The following is a 23388-nucleotide window of genomic DNA, read 5'->3' as shown; positions in this document are numbered from 1 at the left end:
TAAATTTGTAATAGTCCAAACTACCGCAATAGAAAAGTTTTTTCAAAGGGTGTAAATCAAAATAGACGGGAGTCCAAGAGGTTTATCTTGACCTTCTTTTTTTTTTTGGCACGTGATTTTCACAAGCTTTTAATAGTTCAATTGCTAACGAAATTTAGTGAAAGGGGTGTAAATCTAAACATGTGCTAGTTAAATTATCGAAATAAAAAAATTATTCAGGGGGGTGTCATAAAATAGAAAATTATATTACTTAATTGTAATATTTAAAACAGTTTAAAAATTAATGATTCCTTTTTTTTTTTTGTAAAACAATGACGAGGCTAGAAAATATTTTTGAGTTGTAAAAAAATGACGAGGCTAGAAAATATTTTTGAGTAAAAATGATTTTATTTTTATTTTTTTATGTTTTTATATAGTTTTAATGTGTTAACGTGAGAAATAAATTTTAAAAAATAAAAATAAATTATTTTAATATATTTTAAAATGAAAAATAAAGCCCATATAAGTCTAGAAAGGGCTCGAACGCTTGAAGGCTGGAGCTATTAGCATTCACCAGGACCAGTTACCAAACAGGCTTTCCTTATCTGTGAGCGCATCCACCACGCAGAATGGTTAGTTCTCTTTGCTAAATTTTATCGAGCACCTTAACTACGTTCCTCTATTAACTGAAAAACGAATCGTTTCTCTTTTTTTCTTTGCAGTCAGTTACACTCCACACAAATCTTGGTGATATCAAATGCGAGATCGCCTGCGATGAAGTTCCCAAGGCCTCCGAGGTCAGTTGGTAACTGTGTTTTGAAAAAACTAAGTTCTATAATTATTGCTGTAAGTAGAAGTTGTATCGGTAGAAATAGAAGTGGGTTTTATGTTAATGAGCTAATCCTATAGTTCTTATGCTTTGTTTTGGATTTTTTATAGAATTTTTTGGCGCTCTGTGCTAGTGGGTATTATGATGGGACCATATTTCATCGAAATATTAAAGGTTTTATGATTCAAGGTGGAGATCCTACAGGAACAGGAAAAGGAGGAACTAGTATTTGGGGCAAGAAGTTCAATGATGAGATTAGAGAGTCTCTCAAGGTTTTTTAATTTAATTTGTCTGAAGCTTCTTAGATCTTTGTATGCATTATGTATTCTGAATTTATTTTTGGTAACTTTCAGTGTCACCCTTTAAGAATTCTTAATAGAGTCGCTGCTTGTGTATGATGCAATCCTATTTTGTAAGATTTGAGGATGTGGATTCACTTGTGTTCTTGTTGGAGACGATGTTGTTCTTTTTCGCAAACTTTGCAGAGCGAGTGCCTCTAGAAAGGACATAAAGGGTTCTAAAACGAAATGAGAGTGTGGTAGATATAGTGGCCTAGATTATCATGCCACTCATTCTTTTTTCTTTTGTTGGCTGCATGGTCACAAGATAGCTAATAATGCATGTGTGTAGGTGGTTGAAATGTAGTAATTTATCATCACCCTCCTATCTAATCAATGTTAACAGCCTGACGTGTGAGGAATTTAAGACTCATAGCTGTATTGACAGTCATTTATTTACTTTTCATTGTATACTGCATTTTTCGCAACAAGTTATACTTAATATAGAACTAACTGTTTTCTAGTGCCAGTTTTGAGATGCTAGAAATGCTGATGCCTGATGCACTGTTTCTCTTATTTTCAGCATAATGCAAGGGGTACACTCTCAATGGCCAATAGTGGACCGAATACTAATGGAAGCCAGTTTTTCATAACGTATGCCAAGCAACCCCATCTAAATGGGTTGTACACTGTGTTTGGCAAAGTAATTCATGGGTTTGAAGTCCTCGATATCATGGAAAAGGTATGTTGTGCTAACCATTGTCAATAGATCTACAGTCTTTCCCTGTATGGAAGTAAAAGAAATGGTTTGCCTCGGGGCAGTGGATTTCTGTTTGAAAGATTGATAAACCTTGTTGTTTGATACTTCTGTTCGGGTCTGTAATTTTTACTCGTCATGTTATATGTTTTGCCTTATGTTTTGCCTCTGCATGTTCTCACCAGATGCAGCAATGTTCACTGCTATTTGGTTTTGTGCAGACTCAAACAGGGCAAGGGGATAGACCTCTTGCAGAGATAAGGATCAATCGCGTGACAATACATGCCAACCCACTTGCTGGTTAGTTGCCATCTTAGAATATCTGTCTGGATATTGTTGCAGCGAGATACTGGTGTGTTTGTAACATTGATTTAGGATTGAATCTCGTGGATAAATGTATCAGCCTTTAAACAGTAACAACTGAACTTAATTACAGCTAACAAGGAAATACCAAGTATTACCTGTAGAATAATGTAAAGCAACATTTTTTATTTACAATTGCATGATATGTCAGAGTACTTTTCAAGTATTTAAATAAGTTCGTCTCTCAGTTCCAGACTAAAAATTATTTTATGATTAATTAAAACAAAAATAAATTATTAATACAATTAAGATATTTATTAGCTCAAACATCGAAATGGTTATCATTTGATTACAATATAGATGGAAAAAATTGTGGATTTTTTGTGTAGAAGTTCTTGATTGACAAGGTCAGAAAGTCCATGTCATCGAATAAGTGAAAGTTGGTTTACCAAGGTTGTAGTTTTCTCTTAGTAAAGGCCGAAGGACACAACAATAGAAAGTATGAAAGGAAAAAAAATATAATTCATGTACTCTTTTGAAAAGTATAGAGTGAAGTTGGAGAATTAATTGTGTAAAGCTGAGTATAAAAGGACTGTAAAATTACTCAATGCATTTGGTTGTAAGATCTTCCAGCATGATTATGAAAGTGTTATAATCTAGTAGCCAATAGATATTAGGTTGTGCATGTAAATACAATATAATTATTTAATTAAATTGTTAAGGCATTCTTTTATTTTATAAGTTTGTTTTAATTAATTATATGCTTACTTATTTGGTATAAGTCCATATAGTGATATTTGTATGATATGTGGTGTGAGGCATATTTCCCGTTGTGAATTACACTATTAAATATCTTTAGTCGTAGCTGTCACTAGTCACTCGTAGAGTGAATGACTTTGAGAAGTATATTCACACAATGAGAATTAATTTTAGAAGGGTTCTCAAATCATATTTCATATGGAATTTATCTACTAGGTAATGAGAGCAAAATGAGGATTGACTATAGTGGGCATGCACATTCTAGTCACTTTGGTTGACATGATGGGATGCTAGCCCATGCACTTGACTTTTGTAAGACAAGATGTATGGATAAAAGTATTCGTATCATATTTGATGTATGCAATGCTATTGGCGCTAGGATTGTAGTTGAGCATTACTGCAAACGTGATTAGGAGCCTAAAGGGTCACTTGTATGAAAGGAATTGAATGTAATATGAAGCTAGAGTACTTCCTCTAAGAGTCTTAATGAGACCAGGACTCTATACTTGCTCTAATGAGATGGGGTTCAGGAATGCTACTGCGACTAGGAGTCTAGTTTTGTCTATGAAACTAAAATTCTACTTAGACATCGTTTAAAATTGAGTTGAACCTATTTTTACCTCTAAAAGAAGAAAAAAATTGCTTTAAATTAAATTTTTTTAGTGTTATTAGGATGTTTTAATGTGATAATGGTAAAAAATAAATTTTAAAAAACAAAAATATGTATTATTTTTATTCATTTCTATGCAAATTTTTTTTTATAAAAAAAGTAATATTTACTTTGCTTTTAAACATAATTCATTCAAGAGTTCCAGATAGACTAGAACTCTTGAAAAGACCTTCGGCGTCAATAAGATTTGAGACATGATTGATAAGATGTGCTCCCTAGCCTCATATAAAACTAGTGAGGTTTATGGGTATTAGAAGCCCGCATGCTAGGTGAGGCTTTGCTATCTATATGGGCTTGTGAAGTTCATACGATAGTCTTGACTCGTCATCATCTATGGAGGCTTGGCTTAAGATTCCACATGAGCTTGGGCTAGGATATTAGATTAAAATACTACTTTTTTCTATGTGATTGAAACTTGTAGTGAATTTGTTTCGGTAAAGTAGTAAAGTGGTTTTAAGAAATTATTATTTAAATTTTTTTTATATTTATTTGTTATTCAAGAAATTATTATTAATTTTTTTTATATTTATTTGTTATTAAAAAAATTGATTAATAAAAAATAATTTTTGATTAAAAGAAAATTTGATTTGGTTTCTGGAAAGGTGTTTTTCAAATTGATTTAGGTGGAAAATCAATTTTGAAAGTTGGGTTAAAAGAAATTTGATTTGGTTTCTAGAAAGGTGTTTTCTTTTTATTTTAGGTGGAAAATCAATTTTGAAAGTTGTGAAAATATTAGAAATATCATATTATTTATTAATTATATTAAATTTGGTCCTTAAACTTTTAATTGCTATATATATTTTGTTTTGAATATTTATTTTTTAATTTTATCTCTTAAAATTTAATTTTTATATTAATTTTGGTCTTCATTTTTATAATTGTTATTTGCTTGTCCCTTGTTATTTTTTAATTGAAACTTTTTATCTATTAAATTTGATCTTTATTTTTTTTTATTGTTACTTTTTTTACTTTAATTTATGAAATATTAATTATTAATATTTTAATTTCTTTATCTTTTAATTTTTAAAATTTTTTAGATTTGATGTTTATTATTTTAATTATTATCTATTTTATTTGAAATAATTTATGAAATTATATATATATATTTAATTTCATTCTCATTTAACTTTTTAATTTGTAAGATTTATTCTTTGTTATTTTAATAAACTTGAAAAAAATTAAATATTAATAAGTTATTTTTTAGTTTATTTTCCATGACATAAACAAACTAAAAAGTGTTTTTCAGTTTATTTTTTATTATACTAATAAATAATAAATAATAATTTACTTTTCATTTTTATTTTTTTATGTGTTTTGATCATTCTTTAAGTAAGGCTAGACTTTCCATGACGCAAAATAGTTTTGGGATGAAAATTGATATTCATTCTTAAATGAGTCGGATAATTGAATGACGTATAGGTTTACTATGATAGTATTGAGATGATTACTGTAATCTTAATAATAAGATATTCTTGGTATTATTACATAGGTTTTCATTTATTTATAATCGTATGTATCATTATTGAGGAGATGAGCCTCGATGACTTACAGAAACTCCTTGTTATCCTTACCTACATCATTCATGTATTGGAACTCTCAATAGCTCGATCTTTTCATGGAAGTCGTTGTCATGAATGTAGAGCAAATTCAAAGTTCATTTGGCTGAACTTATAAAAAAAATGACTTTTGATTTTAAGTTATTATTAAGATAAAAGTAAGTTAAAATTACTTCGAGTTAGAAGTATATTTGATAAAAATGACTCAAATCAACTCTTTTTTTAAAAAATAAAAGATGTAATTATGTAGAATTCAACTCTTTTTAAAAAAAAAATAAAAGATGTAATTATGTAGAATTTATAAGGGAATTTGTTATTTAAGTGAAAATTTATTTTTAACCAGACATGGTTATGACTTTTCTATAAATCAAAAGTAAATAAAATAAATGTAAATCAATTTATAAAAGGCAAACCAAACCAAACTTCAATTTCAGCTTAAATTATGCCTCAACTCTTTCAATAACCTTGAATTAATCAGTCAAATCGGTACTTCAATAATTTTTGTAGCTGATCATCTTGATATCAATGTTCTTATAAAACAAATTGGGCTGGTCCCTTCGTTCAAAGGTCCATGTGTAACTTAATAAAAATATATAAAAAAGCTCTCTTCAGGTACTGAACTTCTAATCTTATGCATTAAAATAAAAGCCCGTTGCCCAGAAGCCACTATATTGTTTAGCAAGATGTTAATACAGTTATCTAGAAACATAATGCCCCTTTATTAGTTTGAAAAAATGATGAGGTTGATACTTGAACTCTTGACCTCATGAACCACAGTAAAGGTGTATCCAAGCAATACACCTGCAAAAATATTAACGTTAAAATCGATGTGATTTTTCCCTTGATCATCCTAAAAAGAGCAGATCGGGACTCGTAAATTAGATCTTCGTGATTGTGGACTGTCGGTCTGTCTGAAGGCACGATATTGTCCGATTTTGGGAGTCTGTTGTCTCTCGAAAAAATGAATTTGACAGGAAACAATTTTTTAATCTACCTCCAGGCATTGACCTCCTTCCTGAGTTAGAGACATTGATCGTTACATATGCACTGCTCAAATCTTCTATCAATCTCAACGCTTCCTGCAAGTTTAAAGGTATTGGATGCATGTTATTGCACCTCAACGGAAAATATATCAATTCACCCCGAAAGAATGCCTGCGTTGTTCTTACAAGGGTGCCAAAAACTAAAAGAGATCGAAGGGATGGCTAAAGGTGCTTAGAGCGAGCAGAAGCTCATTTTGTTGGACGGCTGCGATAATTTATCAAATGATATGAAGAATAGTCTTTGTTCAGGTTCTCTCTCTAACTATCCTGTGCAAACACTCACAAATAACAATTATCTGAAGGCCTAAAATAATTATCTTTCCTTGACATTAACAGGCGTGCAAGAGCAAATTCCAACAGATTTCTCTCCTTGACGGCGAGATACCAGATTGGTCCAGCCATTTCAGTTTCATTATCTTTTCATTCCGCCCCCCTCCCGATCTAACCTCGGTGTATATTTTTTTTTTTCAAGTCCCAGTTCTGTATTTATTAAATTATTTGTGTATATCAACGCTTTTTAATTGCTGGGCAGGGCCGATTAACAAAGTTGATTGCCAATTAAAGAATGCGTTCTAGCCCCATCAAGAATCTGCTCTTGGTGGTAGGGCTGTAGCCTTTTCATCAAGCACGGTTACTAGACTTTTGTCATTTCCCTCGTGTGTGGTGATGGCAGTTGACCGGTATCCGGTTTGTTATGCTACGAATAGGTTGTCGTAGCTTCTCCGTGCACGGATGTTGGAAAACTCTGTCATCGAAGTCCCTGGAGGGTATTAAGGGAGACGTTTCCTTCTCGAGGCTGAACTTGTGCAAGTTTCCCACATGTTAAAATCACGCATTTGCAAAGAGTCGGGATTTTAATTGTTGTGATAATGAGTGTTGAATAGAAGAGTATCAAAGGTGATGAAAATCGGAAATTTCCATCGATTATAATTTTGAATTTTGGCGTTAAGAAGATTTGGACCACCTTCGGTGGAGGGATAGGTGATGGGCTTGAACAGTCATCGTCCTCATCCTAATCATCATCATCGTAATCATTGTGCATGTGAAACTAATATCCACGGGCTCTCAAACCCAATAAAATTAAAATTCTTACTATGTTTTTCATTTTATTGATATTGACTTCCTGTTACATCCATGGCTGCTTTCCTTGGATGCCAGAGCCCTTTCCTGATGATAGAAGTCATGGCAAATCTGCTACGATAATTCCCTGCTCATGTCTTTCCTTATCGCAGCTTTAGACTTTCGCAACAGGCATTTTATTTATAATTTTCAGGTGAAATTGCCGGTTTAATAACAAAAAAAAATGTTTATCTCGGGGGCGAAATTAAAATCAAATCAAATCATGGCAAGTGAAATTGGGTTGCTGTCAGATTTTTTAAGCTGTTGAGAGCATGCGGTGCTCATTCAAAGAAGCACATAAAAACATATATAGTTCTCTCTGATTATAACTAGAGGAGAATAATCCGAAGTATAATTAGATCAGTTTTGAAAATGTAGGACGTTTCATTTCATAGTTGACTAGATTCATTCAGTGACAAACAAGAGATGAGGCATGAGCATTGAAGGCTAGTGGCCCAAGTCCTTACTGAATTGCTGATTCATTTTTTCAGTTCAAAGATGGTATGATGAGGTATTAAAAACCTCGACATCATATGCAGGTACATGCACATGTATGGCTATCACAGAGTTTATAACAGGTATCGTAGTAATTTTTATAGTTATGATTTAAAAAAAAATTATTTTATAAAAAATATTTTTAGTTGAAATTAAAATTGAATGAAAAATAATTTAAATATTGTAAATTTAATTATTGTTATTATATTATTATTATTATATTAATAAAATAAATAATACTTTATATAAAAAATATTTATTGTTCCATTAAACTATCTATAATTTCATCACTATAAAATTCATCCGATAAAAAATATAATTTTCATGATTTTTTAAGCGTATAACAAAATTAGATAAATTATTATTAGGAATAAAATTAAAATTATAATCAAATTTTGTAAAGGCTAATTATACTATGGTATTATGAGATCTCTTTTTAATTTGCGATTGTCATTAAATAATATTAAACACTAATTTTTTTTTATAAAACACATTTAAAAAAAATATATTATTCATGTAAAAAAATACAAGTAAATAAATTCACTGTACTGTTACATGTTAACAAACGTGCAGAGTGAATTATATCTTGCTCCTGACCTGTGTTTCTTTGCAATCTTTGATAGATTTCATGAACTAAAAACATTATTTATCACTCTCACCAAATAACATAAAATTATAGGTTTTTTAAAATATAACTGCTGCTGTATAGAAGAAAAACACGCTCACAAACAAGGCAAATAACATAAAAAAAAACACATCATGGTCAATTTATAATGGTACGAACTTGACCTTAATTCACATGCCATGGCTGCAGCATCAGTCATGAGCCTCTCGTATTTTTCGCCATGTAGCCACCACCATATGATCTAATCCCTGGTTCAATATGAACTGGATGACTGGCTAGCTAAGCCAAGTGTCCAATCGGCAATTCAGGGACCATGTGAAGTGGAACAGGACAAAAAAAAGAAATCACTATCCTGATCATGATGATACTGCTAGTATTTTATAGATGAGAGAGGGCAGAGGTGGTGATGATCATGATGGTGGATAAGAAGATGAGGCCAAAATGGAGGTTCATTTTCCAAGTATATGACCATGACATTGGCACTCAATTACATGAAGAAAAGGGACAATAGAAAAACGTAACAGCATTGAATACTACTTTTCCTTAGCTGTGCTCGTAAATGCATTATTTTTTATTTAAAAATGCATTTAAATAATATTTTTTGTTTTTTAAAATTATTATTAACACATCAAAATAATTTAAAAGATAAAAAATTAAATAAAAAATTAAATTTTTAAAAAACACAATTTTAACCAAATTTCCAGAAACCCTCTTCTTCCTCGTTCGAGTACTATCGTCGGCTCAACCCATCTTCCCTTCCCCGAGTTGTCTTCCCTGGCTCCTTCCCTACTGCCCCCATGATGTGTTCCCACACGTGATTTGCTCGCGAAACTCCTTGTTACTTGACCTTTGAAAAATTAGGGAAAGGTAGCTTCAAATGAAGGCAAGGCCAAGGAAGTTTCCAAGGAAGAAGCTCTTCGTGAAAAGAGCTTGCTTCGTTCGTTAAACAGAGATTAATTTGTCTGCAAGTATAATCGCTTTCATGGAACAGGAAATGTCCCTAAACATGCAAATCTTGCATGTTTAATTATTATAGTACTGCAAGTGGACCATTACAACATTTGTTGCATTTGAGTAGTGGATTTACGCATTACGTGCCTCATGTTGTTTGCTTAATTTTTGGACTTTAGCAATAAGGTGTTTTCGGATTAGTTTTAGGTATTGGTTGAAAACACCACCAAATATTGTTAGGTAAAGTTTGAATTTTTTGTTTGTAATTATTTTTTAAAATATTTTTAGGCTGTTTTGATATTTTGATATAAAAAAATATATATTATTTTAATCAATATTTTGATATAAAAAAAATATATATTATTTTAATATAGTTTTAAGTGGAAAAATATTTTTAAAAATAATTGATACTACAATAATAAATGTTATCCTAGCACGTGTTTGGAAATACAACTAAAATCATATTTCTAAAACAATTATTTTTATATACTAATATTAAAAATAATTGCTACAATACTCTCAAGTATCTCATTAATATATTGGAACTCATAAGCAGAAAAATAAATATATCTAAGGGTAACAAATTAAAACCGGCAGAGTATAAATGGAAGTTAGAAAAAAGAAATGATAGTTAATTAAGGTGAAAAAATATAGACCATGGTAAAAAAAAGGGTTAATTTAGGGGGTAAAGAACAACTTGAGATTAGGGATGTAATTTTAATTTTTGAAAACTCCGGAGATGCCATTATCAAAGATATACATGCTGTTAAATACATTCCCATAATTAATGGAGATGAGAGTGGTGTATTCACACCATGATGACACATGTGGTGATTGTGGAGCACGTGGCTCCATCTAGTTGGTTAATCTTCTTGAATTATCTAGTAATTTAATGACCGAAACTTTGACTAGCAATTAACTACAGCGCAATGCAATCTAAGTCAGATCCACTATAATTAAGTATATATTCTTGTTCGTGATTGTCTTCTCGTTAATGCAAATGATTAAGCACAATGAGGATGAGACAATTGGGGATTTTGATTTGTTTGGAGGTGGACCTTTTAAAAAAAAAAAATATCGGAAGAGTTTAAGACGTAGAGGGCTTTCCGGTGAGAAAAATAGTAATGATAAAGAAAGACAATTTCAATTTGCGAAGGTCGATTCATCATTTTTGAAAAAAAAAAATATTTTATTTTAAATTAATATGTGTTTTATGATTTTAGATTATTTTAATATACTAATATAAAAAATAAATTTTAAAAATAAAAAAATATCATTTCAATACATTATAAAAAAATTTTCATTATCACAGTAATAACTATTTGAGGGTTTTTTTTTACAATGTTTTTCTTACATTCTCAAGTGAAGTTTTGGGAAATTTCCTTGCAAGACTAATCTGATGGTGTAAAAAGCACGTTTTGCATAAAGTCTGTAATTTCAATAAAGAGGATCCACCAGACATACCTTTAACAGTCGTCCAATGTACCGGAAAAAGAAGAAGAAGAAGAAGAAGAAGAACGCTTTTTTCAGTTTTAAATTTTGATGTAAAGATTGATTCATGTACTGAGCAGCACCATCTCGAGGTTATGGGTTAATAAACCGAATAGAAACTATGGCTTTCTTGAGCCTTGACTAGCAGGTCCAAGTACTATACTCCGTCACAGGCCCACGCTAAATCTTCTTCTTCTTCTTCTTCTTCTTCTTTCGACAGCATCCTAAACCCAATTATTAATGGATATCTACTGCATGCGTGGACTCTTTGGTGGCTGATCTTGTCAAACATGGTGAGCTGCCCAGTACTTTAATAACTAATCACTTATGAGTCCTCGAGGAGAGACTGCGTGCTATCCTGCATTGCCCTTCCGCTTCATTTTAATTAAACTCTAGGTTTCCAGAATTACGATATCTTCAGTTCAGACCAGTTTTATTTCTCTCCGTCGACTGAATTCAGACAAATCACTCATCTTCGTTGTTCGAATATGATACAGTAGCAAAACCAGAGGTGAAAGGTACTGTCTTAATTTTATTCCTGCATGTTCCCCTGAGAAAGGAAATGGATCATGTATTTGTTTACACCTTAGGGATTGATCATCGGCTTCACGTTTACAGTGATAAGAGAAATCTTATACTGACCTGAACTATGTCCATCGCTACAGCACATGGGATGGGATTTATATAAAACAACAACACGAAGGGAAGGTGATTTTACTTTCGCCATTGATATGATTCACTATTCATTATAATGTGAACCGACATGTATAGGTTTTCTAGAAAAAGTGTTTGTCATTTAACCAGTGTTCTACTTGTCTCATTTCACACAACGCATTATCTTAGTTGTCTTATTTAGAGGTGTTTTCATCTGTTTAATATTTTAATGGATAATAAGATAATTAAAATATCTTAAAAAACAAAACACCATAAGAAAGAGGTGTTTTAAGTCTTCCTTTTTTTTAATACACAGTTAAGTTAAAAATATGTCCTTGAAGTTATAAGATTTAAGTAGTGGAATCAGAGGTATTAGGTCTTTTTACCTTCTTTTTTTTTTTTGTTAATTATTGGTTTGGTGAAAAGCAATAGCATGATTTAGCATTTAATTAAGTTTTTTTAAAATAAAAAAGTTGTTGGCCGGTGTTACGACTTCTAACATAAAAAAATATTTTTTTTATTATTTTATTTTGCCACATTTTCTTTTTTAAGTTGTACATATTATTTGATTTATCACTAGTAAATTTTTTTTCTCCTTTCATTTCTCTTTTTTACATTAAGAAATGCACTCTAATCCTATTCCTATTGTTATTGATGTTTCAAATTCGATTTTTATAGTTTTGATTGTTTTTTTTTTAAAGTTTATTTGTTTTCAATTTTAATTTTTATATATAATATTTTTCAATTTGATTCTTTTTCTTTTGACTTTTTTTATTTTTTTCTTTGTTTTTTTCCAAATTTTTTATAGTTTTTAGATTTATCATTCAATTTAAGTGTGATTTTTTTCTAATAACAACAACAACAATAATAATCATGGTAATAATATTAATGATAATAATAATAATACTAATAATATTGTTGTTGTTGTTGCTACTAGCACTCATAATAGTTAATTTATATATTTATTGCGTTACTTCAAAATAACTCGATCCTATTATTTATATATTTGTAATTCGATTACATATTTTTAAATATTTTTTTCTAGGTTATCATGTTTTTTATTTTTATTTTGATTGTTTACTATAGCTACCAATCATTTTTATTATTTAATTAAAATAAAACTAATTTATTAAACTCAAACATGCTTATAGTGTGTATACATCATCTTTTCCGCGAAGAAAAAACAAATTCAGAAAATAGCGAGGGTTCAGATCTAGTATATTAGTTTGCCAAACTAGGATGCTAGGAGTGACTAGATGTTGTTCGACAGGATTGCAATTGAAAGGGGAAGTTTCACATTTCAAAAAAGTGACTTCAAGTTGTTTAAAAAGAAGATTGTGTTGTTTTATATAGCATTTTTTATTTAAAAATATATTAAAATAAATTTATTTATTTTTAAATTCATTTTTTGAATACAAAATTATAGTAAAATATTTTTTATTTCAAAATATATTAAAATAATTTTTTATTTTAAGATTGATCTGTTTACACTAAAAAATTGTTAAAAAATATTAATTTAAAATAAAAAAATAAAAAATCAATTTTTAATGAAAACAAACACAGTAAAAAAACTGTATAGTCCTATTCTGTGGGACCAAAAAAAGGCCCCACCAGTTCAACCAGCTCATTAGTCTTTAGACTTTCTGAAATAGTAATAAAAAAGGCCAAAGAAAAGGAGAGCGGAGAGCCTCCCTTTTTTCTTCTTCTTCTTCTCTGCAGTCCCCGTCTATCGCTGGCCTTTGTAATCATGAGTCCTCATGCCATCATTATCATGAAAAGCTTCTCTCTCTTTTTCTTTCATATGCAGATACAAGCACAGCCACATTACCCCTTCTATATAACTCTCATTTTATTTCTCTTAGTTTCTACCATCAGCTACAACCCCCCCAAACCCATCTTCCTTTCTAAGCTTTTCTCCCTCTCTTTTAGGCACCTTTTTACAAGAAAAAGAACAAGCCCCCATTTCTCTGTGACACAAAAACTGAACTTTAACGAGAAACAAAATGAGTGCTAGTACATGTTCAAAACTGAGCCCATGCAGTCCCTTGTATATTGCTTTTAGCAATCAACAGCCATCAAAAGGACACAGCCTTCGATATCACAGGCTAAGCAGGTTAGTAGTTCTCTCTGTGTGTGTGTCTCTCTGATCTCAAATTGAAGTACTAAATATTGTATGATGTCACAGGAAGAGAAGGTTGACCAAACAAACTAAGGAGAAGAAGATGGCTGTACTGGTGAAGAAAGAGATGGAGATCAAGAACTTGAAACTGTACATGGAGAACAAAAGCATCATAGAAGAGAATGAGAAGCTGAGGAAGAAAGCACTCCTTCTACACCAAGAAAATCAAGCTCTGTTTTACCTGCTCCAAAAGAAATCCTCTAATACTCTTCATGACCACTTGGCTCCCAACAACTAATATGACCATATATATCTGTGTAGGAGAAGTTACTATATGCAGATCGAATGCAAGAGTATTAATAGAAATGAAGAGGATCAATGCTTTCTTCAATCTTTCTCCGTCATCTCACCTTCTCCTTCATTCTCTTCTTCTGTGTTTTGTAACAATTGATAAACTATTAGAGGAATTTCATTAATACCGGATGGAAAAAACAACGTATTCGGTGGTTTTTGGAAATATAAGGTGGGCAAAAACATCAAGGAAAATCAGTTATTTAGAATCCAGTGACTTAAAAGAATTTAATATGGTTTTTTTCCTAGTTTTTGGTTATTGTTGTTCATCTTCGTGAGTTGAGCCAGACAGATGAGTTTCTCAACGGCGGGGACAGTGAAGTTCTCCGGACCCGTGACCCATGTGTATGTTGATGCCCGGAAAACTCTTAGAATTTGCCTAACTTGTGAAGTGAAGCAGAAGGTTACGAGAAGCAACAATCAGCCCAGAAGTCATTAATTATTACAAAAACCTTGACCTCACCCATCGCATTGTCTCTTACTCTTCTGCACCAACTGGTTCTAACAATGGGTTCTATCACACGATCAATCAAACAGTGTTCAAGTACAGGCTAATGCACAAATTTCTCACAGAAAAAGCATAAGACAATAGCAAAATATTCTTTAGCCTGGCCGTTGAAGTCGCATGCCCGACGTTTCAATGGGAAAGGAAAACATGCACATGAGGCTTTCCTGCCCCCCTTGCTCCATTTCCCTTCCCTGCTACAGTCATTGACAGCTTATGCTTATACTTACACCGTCCAACTTTCACATGGTCAAAAATAAGTTGGACTTGGATGTAATAAATTGCCCGAGCACAAAGGCCCAGTTAGAAACACTTTGTTCCGGAAACCGAAGATCTTGTTGCTGTCCAGACTAATCAGATTATTTAAAGTTCCACTGCCATAAGAATTGTAACAGCACGGATAAGTTGCACCAACCAATGAGATTGGTTTGGTATACGGTCGACGTACTGAATTAAATCAACATCTCCTCTTATCAACAAAAATCTATATATGAGGGCTTGGCCTACGGTGGACCGTGGGATTGGCCTGAGTTATATATGATTAATTACATAGGGATATAGTTTAATTAGTAAGGTTTTTAATTTATTTTTAGATGCTACTGATTTAAATGTTATAATTTTCAAAATTATTAAAAATTTATATGATTATTAACTTAAAAGTTTTTAAGGAGTAGTCGCGGTGCATATGTAAACATTTATAATTATAAAATATATATGCGCGCGTGAGAGAGAACAGTTTTTTACTGTCAATACTCTTACATTCCACCGCAAATTCAATCAAAACACTTCACAGTGAAAACCATATTTCTTATTTTCGGGGCAAAATAGTTTTTGTCATATGATATATTTCTTATTCTCTTCACTTTTTTTTTTTCATGGTATGGTATCTAAAATTCTTTTAAAAGTTAAATTTTTTTAATTGTTTAGGAAGGGGTATTCTTTTAATTTTTTATATTTATGTGCACGGTGTAATTATTGAGGTGCTATTGAAAGCAAAAAAAAAATCTTTACCTTATGTCAAGGGTTTTTTGGTCTTCTTGTTATAGGTTTTACTGTCAAGACTCTTACATTCCACTGTAAATTCCATCAAAACACTTCACAGTGAAAACCATATTTCTTATTTTCAGGGCTAAGTAGTTTTTAATATTAAATTTATTAATTTTTTTCCTATAAGCTTGCAATGAGAATGTTATGCAATTCCAATACAAGTTACAAAGCTCAAACTAAATTAGAGCTTTTTTATTATTTCTCAATTTCTTTTTTGTCTTCTTCCTTTAACATTAAGACTTATAATTCGCAAATGAGGTTTGTGAGGTTCTGGCGATAGAAGGAATTTGTTCCCTTCCTCCGCACTTGGGTCACTTGGGTTCGAATCTCACAATACACGTCTGTTATCCCCGCGGTGCCTTACCTCCTCACTGGGCTTGCAGGATGTTCAGTGAACCATGTGGATTAGTCGTGGTGCATATAAACTGGCCCAGACACCCCACATAAATCAAAAAAAAAAAAAAGACTTATAATTCAAGTCACATAGTTTTTTTTTTTTAAAAGTACTAGCAATGCTTTAACATCATATTTTTAGATCAAAAAACATATATAATTCTATTCATTTTCTACAAAGGGTATCTGCATTATCTAAAGCTCTTCTATCATGTACATGCACAAGGTTAGGTTTGAAACGGGTCGCAAAATACATTCAAATCAATACATTAATGGCTCACCCAAAACCCTCCACCTAACACACTCTTCCTAGAAGATATTTGGAAGTTAATTTTAATCTATTTTTTTAAATCAAAATTTATTTTTATTTTTATGTTTTAAATTACTTTTTCATATCAAAAATAAATTTTAAAAAATAAAAAATATTTTTATAATAAAAATCATTTGGAAAAGAAGTTATTCCACGTTCAAATAACACCATCATCTAAAAACAGTTCAGCATAGAAGTAAGAATAGACAAAGCAACTAGCAAACGAGCCATTTCCTGCTCTTACACGCAAGCAAACGCAAGAGGGCGTAAGACAGGCATCTTCATCTGCCTTCTGCCATATCCTAGCACCACATCATGAAGCTTATGTGTTGCTAAAGTGAATTGGAAAAGCACATAAAATGTGAGCTAGTAATTGGCGAGCCCACACTAGAAGTCTCAACAAGATATACTGTTGTCTAATACCGACTAATCAAGATGAAGTCATCGTCATCAAGAACCGTCTCAACAAGATGTACTGTCTAATACCGACTTATCAAGATGAAGTCATCGTCATCAAGAACCTGAACCTTTTTTTCTCCTACAAAATTCTCCCGGCCAATTTTCTTCACCAAATTCACAAATTCTATCCTCTTTGCCAGAGGAAGAGGCACATATGGCAGCCTGAAAACTGGCCTTACAACCCCAAGCTGAGCAAGAGCTGTGTTTAATGCAATGGGGTTTGGCTCCTGAAATAACCAGTCAATAAGCGGCAGGAGTTTTGAATTTAGTTCAGTATTCTTCCCCTCAAACATGAGTTTCCGCATCAAGCCTGGAAGCAAGTTGCTAGTAACAGAAATCACACCAGTAGCCCCATGGTTCCACCTAGCATCATGGCATTGATCATCGTTCCCACTCCACACCACAATTCCTTTATCTGTATATTGTTCAACCCGATCATTACCAACACATTCCTTGACTCCTGCCAGGTTTGGACTCTGTGCTATAGTATGAATAACACGTGGGGGGATATCTTGGCCAGTTCTGGATGGCACATTGTATATGATAGTGGGACCCATAGGTAGCACACAGTCAAAATGAGAAACCATCCCCTCCACGGAGGTTTTGCCATAGTACGGATTGATGTGAAGAGCAGCATGCATTCCAACTGCAAAACCTTGCTCTGTGGCATGAATCGCTTCCCTTGTAGAGTTACTTCCAGTGTTTCCAATCACCTTCACTGAACTACCAAAACAATTAACAGTGTGGCCTATGAGCATTATGTGTTCGTCCCAGCTCATTAGCTGGCCTTCACCAGTTGTGCCACCAACTATCACACCTTCAGAACCATTAACAATCTGCATATTCACCAATGCATCGTATGCTTCGAGATCGAATCTACCATCAGGCAGATACGGGGTTTTGATGGCTGTTATCAATCTAAGAGATTTTATATCCTCTGCCGATGTCCTGCAATTGAGGAGAATAAATAAAATTCATTTTTGACATCAGCATAAAATAATCCAAAAATACAGAAGAAATTATTTTGAAGCTAAAAAATTCATCATTCGCAATGTCAATTCTAGATAGGGAAAGGGGGCCTTTGTTTTCCTCAGCCCACACCCATGGTGACACAGATATGAAGTTTAACAAGTTCAAAATAGCACCGTTTTGCTTGCAAAAAATGAATTCATGCAAACATTAATTTGCACGCATGATTTACTGTCGTTAACCACCACATTATAAAAGCCAAAGCAAAGCATTTAAACAAGAATATTTTCCCGTTGATCAGAATAAACCACCGGAATAATGAGGTCAGCATCCAGTTTAGAATCTTTATATCAAAGAAATCATTCAGAACAATCGATGTCTAAAACTGTTTGAATTAAAAATATGCAAAGTACAAATTTTCACCTACTAAACGAATATCAATTACAGGTCCTCGGAGTTTGCAATGTAAGCTTTACATATCCAGTGCATACCACAATTATTGAAGTGGTTTCAATCAAAAACATCAAATTCAGGGGAAATTCAGGAGGGGGGGTTCATCAGTCATGTGCCTATTATAAATCAACGCATCCATAAATCTAGACACAACTTCTTCGTTTTAACAGTGGCATTAATATTGTGTGTGTATGGTATTGTAGAGCATGGTGCTTTTAAAAAATGATTCACTTAAAAATACATTAAAATAATTTTTTCCCCATTTTTTTTTTTAAAACATCAAAACCATTGAACAAAACTTAAAACATCAAATTTGATACTTTTACAAATAGAACATACTTTTAAAACATCGCAATGCTTTTCATGTAACAAGATTATATGGTAATGGAACATGGGTGTTTGATTCTAGGGCTGACAAAAAGGTACAATCTGTAAATCCACTATGAGTGTGGAAGGTTTTGATCCTTTTATACAAGGAGGAATAGCCATTCATCAGCTAGAAGTAGAAGATACCGCATTCCCAAACACTCAAAGGTGTTTGGGAAAGCTTTTACTCCTGTTTTTTTTTTGTGTTTTAAAAATATTTTTAGTTTGCAAAGGTGTTAAATTGATGTATTTTATAATGATTTTAATATATTAATATTAAAAATTAAAAAAACAAAATATAAAAAAAATATTTTAATATATTTTTAAGCTCAAAGCTATTTTAAAAAACATGTAAAACAATCCAGAACACCTCCTTAGCATCGTAAGAATCCATTTACACAGTTACGATTCCAATTACAAGTCTGGCCCTTGATTTTTATATGTAGAATATTATCTATCCAGGTCCGAGGTTGTCAGTTAAATTCTTGGTTATTACAATAAAATGATGATTAATTGGCACCGTTTCTTTTCTGAGTTTTACCTTGCTTACTGCATTTGCAAAAACAGAAATAATGAAAATAAAAATGAAGCGTCGCTACGGTAAATAATCGACAATCATAACCTGCTAAAAGATCGAAAGAAGCTTATTATTATTATTATCTTGCCTGTTTTTAACTTCAAGACTACGCATTGGAAGATGAACATCTGGTATTACAGCAGCTTGTGGAGATCTCCATTTTCCACCCCTCCTATCATTTAAAACAAAAACGTGTGTGAGGCAACGGGATCTGTTTTTAAGAAGTACTAAAAAAATATATATTTAACAGAACTAATAAAGATTTAATAAGAAAATGAGATAAACCTCTTGTAATTATCACCGCAATAAGGACGCGGAAACTGGAGAGTAGACTCCCTCAAGCATACGCTATAGCTCTTCATGGCAGCCATTTTTGTAAGCTTATGTTTTCTTCTTCTTGCGTATTGAAAGTGAGTCTATTTATTTATTTATTTCTCACTATGTGATTAAAAAATGAAGAGCAGAGATGGGATTTCAATGAATGGTGCTGATGGTAATAATAGTTGAAATGGTGGCAATAATCGTAGTGCTGATGGTGATGTTTTGGAGGAGGGCGGTGGAGCTGTTGCTGTATAGGGCGGCCATTACGTCAAGCTCCGACGGGTAAATGGGAGTGGGTGGGTGTTGGAGTGGAGGCTGTGGCATAAAGAACTTGCTATGGGTGCTTCTTAGGGTTTTTAAGGGTGAGTTTCTTCATTTAGAAGTGACAGCTGGCGCTATTGAATTCCAGCACTAATCCAATTTTGATCTTTTCCGTTTTTTCTTCCTTTTTTTTTTTCTTTGTTTCAAAAGAACTGGTAAAGGCAGATAGTTTGCGGAAAATAATGTGAATTTCTTTTATTTATTTATAAAGTAGAGGTTGAAATTTGAGATTTCCTTTGACATTTAAAATACAGCACAATAATATATTTCAATGCAGTTGTTGATTGATGACATAAAAATTATTGTTGATTTTTTAATCTAGCTATTTAACTAGTTGTTTGACTTGCTTTGTAGTGGGTAAATTTAAAAAAAAAAATTATTCAAGCTTTTCAATTGTATTTTTTCTTGTAAAAAAAATCTTAATTAAATTAAAACGTCTATACCTATATTTAATTAAATAAATTAATAATTATTTATGTCAATAAATGAAAAAAATATTAACACAACTAATTAATTCACCTATATGTAAATTAAATAATTTTTTTCTAATACAAAATAATTAATTTTGTAGATGTATTAACGTGTTTTCTAAAATTAAGTAAAAATTACAATTATAAATTTAAAAATTAGTACCTATATATAATCAAATATAGTAAATGATACATATATGTTTATAATACCTCAAGCTGATTTTAAAAATATTAAAAAAAATAAGATAATGTTACATTGTCATAGAAAAATATTATTTTTTTAGTTTTTATATAATAGTTAAAAAATTAATAAAAAATAAATAATCCATAAAAAAAAAATATAAGAACAAAAAAATAGTATAAATTGATTAAGTATAAAATGATAAATATTCAAAGTTGAAAGAAAAAATAAGTTAAAATATCATAAAAATAGATTAAAATGATAAATATTTTTTCTCAAGAAAAAAAACTATAAAAATAGATAAACATACCAAGTGTAAAATAAAAAAATATCAAAAATTACAAATTGATTATCATTATATTAAAAAAAACAATTATGTTATTCTAAACATTGAAGATTATTTTTTTAATACGTGTATAATGATTAGTTTGAATCTTTTTACATCCTTGACATTACTATGGTGTGTTAATAGCATTTAAAATTAACATTATATGTGATGTAATATGGTTTATCATTATTTTTAAAACAACTTTTTATTTATCTAAAACCCACTTGTTTTTTTTTAATAATGGGTTGATCTAAAAAGAATCTAGAAACAAGTTTAGGATCTAGATTCACGGCCTATACCCAACTTTAGGCCAGTGGCCTGGCACGATTTTTAAATCTAGGGACAAAGCCTGAGCCCAGAAGGCCACCGGCCTAGGGTGGCATGACACCTTTATATAGAATGTGCTAGGGCCTAGGGTGGCCTGGCTCCTTTATATTACATACAAGGCGCAAGGGCCAGCGCCAGGCTACATGGCCTAGTGCCCTTTAGGCTCAGCACTAGGCCTACCAGCTGGCTCCCCTGGGCTTAAGAGTTATAGTATGGGCCCAGTTTTATACCATCTCCTAGGCCTAGGAGTCGTGGCCTGGGCTCATTCCGGGGTATTACATGTATAAAACATAATTATCTTTTACAAATATTATTAGGATGAAATAATTTTCTAACCCCCTCATTTAATCAAGAAAACAAGATTTAGAGATATAAATACTCTTTAAATCATAGTTTATAATTTCTTTAAAATGTAACAAGTTTCATAATTTCTTTATTATAATTATATACACATGACATCATTTTTTTTTGTAAAACATTTATTATATGTCAAAACATCAACAGAACAATTTTATTTCTAGAATTAATATTTTATATATTATTTGTTACATTTTATCTCTATAAATATATTGATTTAATAATATGGGAGTCCCAAAATTCATTAAAAAAATAATTATTTTGTATATATCTCAGTTTCATTTTTTAATTATAAAGAATGGATCAAATAGCAATAATACTTCATAAAATCACTAGTCAACCACTAAAAACCTATATTTCTAAACATCTTAAATTTTAAGACATCTCTCATTGACTTTATAATTATATTATGTATGTGACAAATCGATGTGATGGCTCACATGGAATAACTTAATTATTTCTCTTCGTGTGAAAAATATGCATGAAAAAGCCATCTGGCTTACACTTTACTTATTCTACTTGTAATTGAATGCAATTGTTTTTGTAACTATGCGGTCCCATTCCAATGGAAAAGCATTGCAAATCTTTTTTTTTTCTAATCAAAATAAGTATTGCAAATCTTACATTCTAATTGTGGAGTCCGTAAAAAAATTATCTCACAGTTAAGATTTCATAATGTAAGTTTTATTATTTTTTAATATCTATTTTTTCTGGACTTAAAACTTATATAAACTTATATTAACTTTTATTTAATTTTTATTAAATAAATCAAAATGATGAAATTCAAACTTAAAACTATTTAATCATCAAATTCTAATATTATATTAAATAACTATCTTTCTTAAAAATCTAAACTTGTAAATAAAATTTTTATTATTTTTTAATATAGTATATATAGCATTTGCTGTTATCCTAACTGCACAGTGCGGCTGTCCCATTTTCTAAAAGTTAACAATTCAGTAATTCTCTATTATTTTCTTGTTATGAGAACAGGATCTACTGTAATACTCGGAGAAGTCAGTCAATGCAAATTGCAAATCCAGTCAAGTCTACTCAACTAATTACTTTTTTTAAAAAAAAAAACATGTTCGTCTTATTTCTTCACCAATTCAAAATTCTCCACTTCCAACATCAAATGATTTTGCCAAGAAATTTAGGATTTTTTTTGAAAAATGGCACAGCTACAATAAAATTTTAGAGGAATTACATAATTTGAAAAAAAAAATGAAAAATAATATATTTTAAAGAAAACCACTATTTTAAATCATTTTTTTAGTATAACCCACGATTCAGAATTAAATTTTTAATAAGAATCATCGTTTTAAATAGTAATTGCATAATATAACTACAACTCAAAATCATGGATAAAATAGATCTATAATCCCCCCTCTCTTCTTCATGGTGGCCACACCTGCAAAAGAAAAAACCCTAAGAAGTAGGTATTTTATGTTGTTGGTAAATAATAAAAAATAATTATATAAGTTGATGGTAGTAAATGATAAAAAATAATTGTATTACTGATGTTCTACTAAGTTATGTGAAATTTTTATTCAGAATATGATATAACAGCTAATTGATTTTAATGTTGTCTTGCATGTTGTACGTTTTCATGTTTATTTTAGATTAACATGTGAATATCATTAACAAGTTGTTTAAATTTTCAAATAATTTTTTCACAGGTTTAAAAACACACATTGTTATGTTTTATTGTTGTTATTATTAATTATCATTATAATTAATATAAAAACTTTAAAAATAACATATTTTAATTCAAGATTATAATTAACAAATAAAAATAATATTAAAATACTACACTCTTAATTATAGGTTTCCAGTTTGGTAATTTATGATTTTGTTTGGTTTCAATTGTGGTGATTTGGACTTTGTTTTATGTAAAATACAGAATCGAGTTTGGGCTAAAATTATGTTGTGATAACATAATTACTGTTTACATTATCATATGTGTATTGAATAATCACAATTATTACTAGCAGTGGTCGTGCATTGCAAAGAATACAATATTTC

General features: G+C 31.0%; 3 protein-coding genes across 4 annotated transcripts; 2 read left to right on the top strand and 1 right to left on the bottom strand.

Moving 5' to 3' along the window:
- Positions 1–513: 513 nt before the first annotated feature.
- Positions 514–2381, top strand: LOC105120822 (peptidyl-prolyl cis-trans isomerase CYP18-1). The gene is made up of 5 exons (XM_011019206.1): positions 514–611; positions 702–776; positions 919–1080; positions 1670–1828; positions 2065–2381. The coding sequence occupies exons 1-5, from the start codon at positions 609–611 to the stop codon at positions 2146–2148; spliced, it is 483 nt and encodes a 160-aa protein (XP_011017508.1). The 5' UTR covers positions 514–608; the 3' UTR covers positions 2149–2381.
- Positions 2382–13180: 10799 nt separating this feature from the next.
- Positions 13181–14145, top strand: LOC105120821 (uncharacterized). Its single transcript, XM_011019205.1, has 2 exons — positions 13181–13622; positions 13695–14145. Exons 1-2 carry the CDS (start codon positions 13513–13515, stop codon positions 13924–13926), a joined length of 342 nt encoding a protein of 113 aa, XP_011017507.1. The 5' UTR covers positions 13181–13512; the 3' UTR covers positions 13927–14145.
- Positions 14146–16437: 2292 nt separating this feature from the next.
- LOC105120820 (4-hydroxy-tetrahydrodipicolinate synthase 2, chloroplastic-like) lies at positions 16438–19747 on the bottom strand. Of its 2 annotated transcripts, XM_011019204.1 has the most exons (4): positions 19344–19747; positions 19147–19230; positions 16714–17641; positions 16438–16647 (listed from the first exon to the last, which is right to left on the bottom strand). In XM_011019204.1, exons 1-3 carry the CDS (start codon positions 19427–19429, stop codon positions 16714–16716), a joined length of 1098 nt encoding a protein of 365 aa, XP_011017506.1. In that variant the 5' UTR covers positions 19430–19747; the 3' UTR covers positions 16438–16647. The 2 variants fall into 2 exon arrangements, with proteins under 2 accessions (XP_011017506.1, XP_011017505.1); XM_011019203.1 differs by having other exon boundaries at positions 16438–17641.
- Between the last annotated feature and the right edge of the window lie 3641 nt (positions 19748–23388).

Source organism: Populus euphratica, unplaced genomic scaffold (assembly GCF_000495115.2).
Source record: "Populus euphratica unplaced genomic scaffold, PopEup_1.0 scaffold6.1, whole genome shotgun sequence".
Lineage (NCBI taxonomy): Eukaryota > Viridiplantae > Streptophyta > Magnoliopsida > Malpighiales > Salicaceae > Populus > Populus euphratica.
Note: the sequence above shows the minus strand (reverse complement) of the source record. Positions and strands in the feature narration are given on the sequence as shown.